Source organism: Belonocnema kinseyi, chromosome 4 (assembly GCF_010883055.1).
Source record: "Belonocnema kinseyi isolate 2016_QV_RU_SX_M_011 chromosome 4, B_treatae_v1, whole genome shotgun sequence".
Taxonomy (NCBI): Eukaryota; Metazoa; Arthropoda; class Insecta; order Hymenoptera; family Cynipidae; genus Belonocnema; species Belonocnema kinseyi.
Window position 1 is genome coordinate 43858452 of NC_046660.1, and position 8972 is coordinate 43867423.

The 8972-nt window shown below is 27.5% G+C and overlaps 1 protein-coding gene across 1 annotated transcript in view; it reads right to left on the reverse strand.

Moving 5' to 3' along the window:
- Positions 1-6233: 6233 nt before the first annotated feature.
- Positions 6234-8972, reverse strand: part of LOC117171249 (elongation of very long chain fatty acids protein 4-like) — a 14224-nt gene continuing 11485 nt past the window's right edge. The window contains exon 4 of the mRNA XM_033358364.1: positions 6234-6508. Coding sequence (XP_033214255.1) covers positions 6344-6508 — 165 coding nt within the window. The 3' untranslated portion in view covers positions 6234-6343. The remainder of the gene's footprint in view (positions 6509-8972) is intronic.

The following is an 8972-nucleotide window of genomic DNA, read 5'->3' on the forward strand; positions in this document are numbered from 1 at the left end:
TTCCAAGAGATGCGGAAAAAATTATACAGAAATAGAATTAAGTTAAATTTTCGTTCTCTTCCGCAAGGCGAGAGTTTTAATTATGGCTTTTCTCTAAATCCCTCGGGCTGTAGCTTCCGGCAGCCGGAGGCTAAAATCGCTTGTTCGCTTTCATAAGGAAATAAACTTCTCTTAAAGAAATGATATTTTCCTTATAATTACCGTTTTATTAACCAGTCTCGCTGAAACAGACGCAGGAAATGTTTTTGGAAAACTTAATCCAGGGTGCATAGCGTCCTGGAAAACCTAGATAAATCCTTGGATTTTTTCTGCCTGGAAAAACCTGGAAAAGTCCTTGGATATTCATTTAAAGAAAAAATTTTTTTTAAATTTGTTCCCAGCTAAACAGAAAAAGACTGCTGAACCGTTTTTTCTGTAGGTGCTTGTATATGTCGTAGTTCAATAGCCGACCCAATCGATTAGCCGTCTAAGTGTCCAGTCAGCCAGTCGACGCTGAATAGCCTACCGTATACCTTTATCTGCTCACGTTCGTCTAGTGGACGGATGAAATCAGCCAAAGAGTGACCGGTCGGCTATTCGACTAGAGGGATTCAGCGCAGTAGGCTACTATGCATACGTTTTATTATATATTTTAAGCATTAAGATTTTTCATTTGTTTTCCATGGAAATATTTTTAGTAAAAAATAATAAAAAGAGTTTCCATTAAAAAAATTTTAATTTTTCTTAAATTTTAAGCCAATCATAATTTAATTGATATAGTTATGTAATGCGAAGTTTGTTAGGAAGGGTAATTATAGTACCGGATAATTATTATTCTCCCTTCCCCACTGAGTGATTCACGCTTACCCCGAAAGGCAAATGGCTTAATGGTGTAATAATTTTAAAAAAGCAAACTATACAAAATACGTGATAAGATGGTTAATTTTATACTGACAACTCTACAGATCAAAATAGAAGGTCAAATTATAATTTTTGCTAGTATTATTTATAAAATAACAGTACATATTTCAAAAAGATTATTGAAATTCGTATTACTTGTCGTAGCCGTATGTCATTGAAAATATTGAATTTACGTTATTTGAATAAATGAAGTTTAATTTCTACGTTCTCATCCATAATGAGAAGGCATTAGTTTTAAGTGAAAACTGACTTTCGCGGATTTCATCAAATGTTGACGTTCTCGGGCCTCCTAAGTAAAAAAAAAAGTTTTCACGTCCGTGTCTGGCTGTCTGGCGTCGTCGTTGGCGTGTTAGTTTTGGAAAACTTTCGAAAGACTACTCGAATTGGATTGTGTTTTGGCACACAGTTTGAGAGACCAAAAGGAAAGATCGAGTTCGATAATCAGCCGTTTTTGATCAAAATTCAACAAATTTGGGCTTTTTCAACATTTTTAAGAACATTTTTATTTTAATATTTGAAAATTCGATAGAGAGCCATTTATAGTGCAATAAATACGAACAATTTATTTTTATGACTTTTTTGTCAAAATAAAAATTTCCAAAATACCAAACGAAAATGAACATTTGAAGCCAAACATTGTGTGATATGGATGAAAGTCAAGAGATGAAAAACGTTACTATTTCAAGGCTCTACAAGACTGTTTTAACAACTTTTTGAATTTTGTTTTAAAAAATCCTAAAATTCAAATTTTTTACACACAAAGAATAATAAATTATTACATTCTCATCCATAATAAGAAGGTATTAGTTTTATGTTAGAACTAATTTTCATAGGTTTCATGAAATGTTGACGTTTTGAGGCTCCTTGAGTCAGAAGAACAAGTTTTTACGTCGGTGTCTGGCTGTCTATCCGGCGTCGTAGTCGTTGTTGTTATCTTCGTCTGTATATCGGATAACTTTTAAAAGGCTATTTGAATTTGAAGTTACATTGGCACACAGTTTGAGGGACCAAAGGCAAAGATCGAGTTCGTTAATCTGTCATTTTAAATGAAAATTCAAAAAGTTAGAGCATTTAAAAAATGTTTGCAACCACTTTTATTCTAGATTTGAAAATTCTATCGACAGATATTTATATCATACAAAAATACGACCAATTTACAATTTATAAGATTATCATAATAATTAAAACAATGGATGAGATGTTAAAATTGACATACTTCAGACCATAGGATTAAGGTGTTGAAAGAATCCTTTATTTAAATTATTCGACGTTTCGAAAACTATACGTTTTCCTCATCAGAATAGAGTCGTGTATATAAAAGTTCCTTATATCATTTCGAGTATTTATTATGTATACTTAATTCTCCTTTTCTCAATTGTTCTATGAAAAAAGTTATACAAAGTTAATATAATAAAGAAATTTTTTCATTTGAAATGCGGTAAAAAGAGAGAGAGAGAGAGAGAGAGAGAGAGAGAGAGAGAGAGAGAGAGGGCTATATATTTTCTACTAAAAGTGAGGTTAGGAATTTAGAAAAAAATTTATATTCACCTTTATGTTATCTTCATTTCAGGTTAATTAAATAAATTATATTGTTTATTTATTTTATATTTATTTTTTTAAAATAAACAATATAATTTATTTAATTAACCTGCAATGAAGATAATATAAAGGTAAATATAAAATTTTTTCTAAATTCCTAACCTCACTTTTAATAGAAAACATATATCTCTCTCTCTTATTTTACCGCATTTCAAATGAAAAAAATTTCTTTTATTATATTAATTTTATATAACTTTTTCTTACAACAATTGAGAAAAGGAGAATTAAGGGTACATAATAAATACTCGAAATGATATAAGGAACTTTTATATACACGACTCTATCCTGCTGATGAAAACGTATAGTTTTCGAAACGTCGAATAATTTGAATAAAGGATTCTTTCAACACCTTAATCCTTTGGTCTGAAGTATGTCAATTATAACATCTCATCCATTGTTTTAATTATTATTACAATACTCAGACAAATAACATCGCTTTCCAACATCTTTTATATCTTGACTAAGATTATCATAATAACTTTTAGAATTTCGTTTTAAAAAATCGAAAATTAAAATTTGGATCGCCCAAAAACTAATCAAAAAGCAATAATTCCATTTTGTGGTCAAACAAAGCACGACACAAAAATAGAATAATCGACAAGACATTTGCACCTAAAGAAGATGTAAAAACTTCTCATATATTACTTTCTTATAGGATAAGTAGTTTTTGTTTTATTCGTGAAAAAAAAACATTAAAAATAAAAATATCAAATTTGTGTATAAGCGAAATAAGCCATGAGAATAAATGAGACCAAATTTATTCAACCATGAAAGATCTACATAGTTTTTTGATAGAAAGCGTAGTTTTTCTTTGAGACGTAAAAAATTACCTTGGAAATGAAAAAAAATCGTTTTTGCGAAACGATTTTAATCGCAAAAAACATAATTAAAAATAAACATACTATAGTAACAAGACAATAAGAATGAGTATGTTTCAATTTCAAAGCATATTATGAATTTTGATTATATACATTTATTGAAATAATATATGTTTCAGCACAGCTAAGAATAAACTTGAATGCAAAATAAGAAACAAATATTAAAGTAATCATGATAAATACAATTTGTATGGTAATACAATTTGACAAATTGGACAAAATCGAGTTCGAAACACGCGATACGTGATAAGAATGTGTTCGCTAAACCCGAAAGAGCTTTAACAAAAAAGAGTTCACAATCACAAAATTACAGTTGCAAATCTGTCAGGCTTGCTACAAGAAGTAATACGAATTTCAAAAATCTTTATAAAATATGTACCGTCATTTTATAAAAAATATTAGCAAAAATACATTAACCTTTGATTTTGAACTATACAGAATTTTCAGTATAAAATTAACAATTTTATTACGTATTTTGTATAGTTTTTTTAATTATAATTATCCAGTTTTCACCTGAAATAGCTTGTTTTTTATTGAGCTTATTTTTTTTACAAGAATACACATTGTTATAAGAAAACAACATAAATAAACGAATGATTAAAAACACAATTACTCTTTCAAAAACTTTTTGTGATGTTTCTGAAGATTGAAATTTCATTTATAATTATCCTGAATAATAAAAAATGAGTAAAAAAGACACAATCCTCTTTTGTACTTTTCCTCGTCCATTTTTACTCAAAATGTTTCCACGAGAAGAAATAAAAAATCTCAATCCTTAAAATATACTATGAACCATGGGCATAGTAGCCTACTTGGCTGAATCGCTCTATTCGAATAGCCGACCGGCCGCTGGTTGATTGATTTCATCCGTCCACTAGATGACATGATCAGGTGCAGGTATACAGTCGGCTATTTAATCTCGATTAGCCGACTGGCCAGTTAATCGGATATTTAACTGGGACGGCTATTAGACCACGACATATATAATAATCAGGCTGCCTAATCACCTGGAAACCCCTGAGAATTTGAGGGAATTTTTTTCGAAAGCGTGATTAATTTTTTGTATGATTGTAAGATAAATTTAAATATCGATATTTTTCATTTTTTAAAGGTATATATATTACTTTTTTTATTCTGTTGAATATTTTTTTTACTAAAAGATTTTTTTTTTAGTTGAAAATTTTAATATTTATTTGTAAATCAATGCATTTTGTTAAAAATTCGAATATTTGGTTAAAAGCTCAAATCTTTTTTTTTTAAATCCAACTCTTTGGTTAAAAATATAAATAGTTTGTTGGAAATTCATTTTTTGGGTGGAAATTAAAGTTTGATTTTTTAGTTTCGAAATTAGACTGGAACATTTGACAATTTGGACAGAAAATTCGACCTTGTGGATTTAAACAATTATATTTTTGGTGAAAAATTAAGCCAATTAAATTAAGTTTTTAAACTAGACATTTGACTGATAATTGAACTTTTCTATTTGAAAATTCAAGTATTTGGTTGAAAATTGAATATTTTGTTTATAAATGGTCTTAGTCGCAGCAAATTAATAATTTTGTTGAAAATTCAATTATTTTATGAAAAATATAACTTCTTTGTTAAACACTCATTTTTGTTTTGTTTAAAGATTCAGAATTTTGATTAAAAAATCATCTCTTCAATTCAAAATTGAACTATTTTGCTGAAAATTCGATTTTCTAAATTAATTTTTTTGGCTAAAAATTCAAATATTTTGTTGAACATTCGTTTTTTTAAGAAATTTTTTTTTTAATTCATTATTTAAACAAACTAGTTGAACATCTCACAATTTTCTTTAAAAATCCATCTCTTTGGTTGAAAATTCAACTATATTCCGGGTAAATATTCGAAATTTTAGTATAAAATTTATCACTTTGGCTGAAAATTGAATGATTTGGTTGAAAATTAGTTTTTTGCTTCTATAAAATTAGTTTTTAAAACTTTTTGATTGAATATTTACTCTTTTTCGATCAAAAAATTAAATTTACATTTCTTTCAATATTCAATTTTTTTAAAGTTAGCTATTTGTTTGAAAATGCAACTATTCTAGTAGGGAAATTCAACTTTTTGGGTTTGGGTGCAAAATTAAACCTTTCTTCGAAAATTTATGTATTTTATTGAAAAATCGTATTTTTCGAAAAAAATTATTAAAAAAAAATAATTTTGTTTAATTCATATTTTTGGTCGTGGATCCAACTATTTTGTTACTAATTTAATTTTTTATGTTTTTGGTCTGATTGAACTAGTAGGCCTTTTTTCTGACATTTAGTTTGTCGTTCTGAAAATGTAACTATTTCATTTTTAGTTGATTTTTTTCTTAATTCAACTCTGGTTAAAAATTTCACTCTTTTGGTAGAAAGTTCGTGTAATTGAATAAAAATAAATCTGTTGATGTGAAAAATTAACCACTTTGTAGAAAATTCATATTTTTGTTGAAAATTCATAGTTTCGGGTGAAAAATTTATCTGTTTTGTTGAAGATTCGTCCTTTTGGATTGAAAATTCTTACATTTATACATTGAATAATAAATCTTCCGTTCAGAATTAGTACTTTTGTTTTCGGACTGTATTATACTTGGTTAAATATTCAACTATTTTGTTAGAAATTTAATTGCTTTGTTGAAAAATCAACTATATTTTTAGGTTATTCTTTTTACGACGGGGGGGGGGGGGGGGGGGGGGGGGGGGTAACAAATAAAAAATGGGTATTCTGGTTTACGGACGATTCCATCGTTTTATAAGGCAATGACCGTTAATTCACCCCTTACCCTCAAGGAGCCTTAAATATTAAAATAAATGAAGTAAACAAAATTTTGAATAAATTTGATTGATTTATTATAAATATTCTTATTGATGACAAAATTACCCTAAGGAGTCTCAAATACTAATATTTGAACATTATTTTACACTCTTAGTTGTAAATTATACTACACTTTGTAGACGGAATCACTTTTTTGTTTTCGAATTCAAGTAGGCTTTCTTGTAAAAGTTATAAAATAAGGTAAAGTTCAAAAGTACATTTGGGATCATAACTAAAACTGGAAATTTTGGAACAGGGCAGGAAGGACTCAATGCGATAAGAAGGTGTAACAAGAAAATGACGAATTGCACCTGAAAAAAAAAATTTCTGATTGATATTCCATAATAACAGTAGCATTTCAGACTTCACACTCTTTCATATATTCCTCTCTTTTCCACTTGTTTAAATAATACGTTTCCCCCTTTTTTAAATTTAATGCTAACTGATTTACTAGAACCCGATAAGAAAATAAACTATTTTTTTGTTAAAAGTTAATTCCTTTTGATTGAAAAGTTTTCTATTATGTATTTGCTTTGGAATTAATTTCTTTGGGTTAAAAGTCCTACTATTTGATTGAAAATTAAATTATTTTGTTGAAAACTCCACTATTTTTTCCAAAAGTAATGATTTTTGGTCGGTAATTCAATTGTTTTGGTAAATATTTGCCATTTTAGATTGAAAATCTATCTTCGTAGGGTTTTGTATTCCTGGGAAGGAACTCTTACAGCTTCGATCGGGTGTCCGTCCGTCCGTTCATCGTACGAGTCAATGTGTACGCAGGGCCCAAAAATGACGTAGGACCCAAAATCGGCATAGGACCAAACATTTTTATAAGACCCATAATTTACATAAGACGCATAAGTGATATAAGGTGCAAATTCAACATAGGGCCCAAACTAAACATTGGATTTAAAATACATGTACCAATATATGGCTCGAAATATACATAGAGCCCAAAATTAATATAAGGCTCCAAATTGACATTGAAACCAAAATTGATATAGGGGCCAAAATAGACATATGTACCAAAATTGAGTGATAAATAAAACCCGATATAGGTCTCAAAAATACGCATAGTGCCTAAATTTTATATAGGGCCCAAAATTGATTGGGGTTTTAGGCTACGAAACCCTTTTTTTAGGCTCATGGCACCTACTTTGTCTAATTTTTTTGTTGATACTTCACATGCCTTCTGGAAATTTTTCTTACATTTTTTTCTTTTGCTTGAGCTAGACAGTTTTTTATTTAAAATACAAATCCTTTTTGTTTGAAAATTTAATTACTTAGTTAAAAATAATCTTATTATGGTTGAGGATTCAACTATTTTGTTGAAAATTTGTCGTTTTTCTTCGAATATATTATATTTTTTGAAAATATTTTAGACCTATAATCTTTTTTTGGTAGAAAATTCATCAACGTTGTTTAAATTTGAACTAATTTCTCAAAAAGTCGTCCTTTTGCTTGCAACTGTTTTTAATTTCAAAGAACAATATGCTTGTCTTGAAATATCAACTATTATACATTTGATGAGAATTTTTTTGGTTGAAAATTCATCTACGTTGAAAGTTAAACTAATTTGTTAAAAATGCATTTGTTAAGTTCAATTCAACGGTTTTTGATTTACAATAAAAAATGTATATTGGAATATTGAATATTATATTTTGTTCTTGTTGAGAATTCATGTTCTTTAGTAAAAAAAACTTTTTTGTTGAAAATTCAACTACTTGGTGTAAATAATTCCGTTCTTGTTGACGATTCAACTAGTAGGTTAAGAATAATTATGTGATTTAGGATTTAACTATTTTCTGGAAAATTCGTATTTTTGGTTGCATTATACTTTTTAGGTTACACTTTAAATCCTTCTCTGTTGAAAATTCATCTACTTGGTTAAACCAATTTCTTCAAAATTCCGATATTTTTTATAATTCAACTGTTTTTATTTATAATTAAAATCTTTTGTTTTTGTTGAAATATCAACTAATATACTTTTAGTTGAGAATTCATTCCTTTGTTAGAAAATTCGATGTTTTTGGATAAATGTAGCTGTCTTTAATTTAAAATCAAAATAATTTTATCTTGAAATACTGAATATTATATTTTTGTTTGAGAATTCTTCTTGGTTGGTCAAGATTCTTTTTTGATGGAAAATTCATCTAGTTCGTTGAAAGTTGAACTAGCTTGTTAATTTTTTTTTTGTTCAATTCAACCGCTTTTGATTTAAAATAGAAATAATTTTTTCTTGAAATATTAAATATTATTTTTTTTGTTGAGAAATACAACTTTTTTTGTTAAATGAAACTTTTTTTATGTTAAAAATAAAATATTTAAAAATTGAAAATTCATCCTTTTAGTGGAAAATTCAACTATTTTGTTGCAAAAATTCTGTTTTGGTTGCTGATTTAACTATTTTATTGAAAATCCATCTTATTCGTTGAAAGTTTAAATGATTTGTTAAAAATTTGCCTTTTTGCTTGAATTCAACTGTTTTTAATTTAAAACTAAAATATTTTTTTCTGGAAATATGAACTATTATATTTTTTGTTGAAAATTCATCTTCTCTTGGTAGAAAATATTTTTTGTTGAATATAATTCTGTTTTGGATAAGGATTCCAATTTTTTGTTTAAAAATTTCTTGTTTTTGGATTAATTCAACTGTCTTTGCTGTAAAATAAAAATAGTTTTTTCTTGAAATGTTCAATATTATATTTTTTGTTGCGAATTCATCTTTATTTATTTGAAATACGTCTTTTCTATTGCATCTGTTTTTATACATAG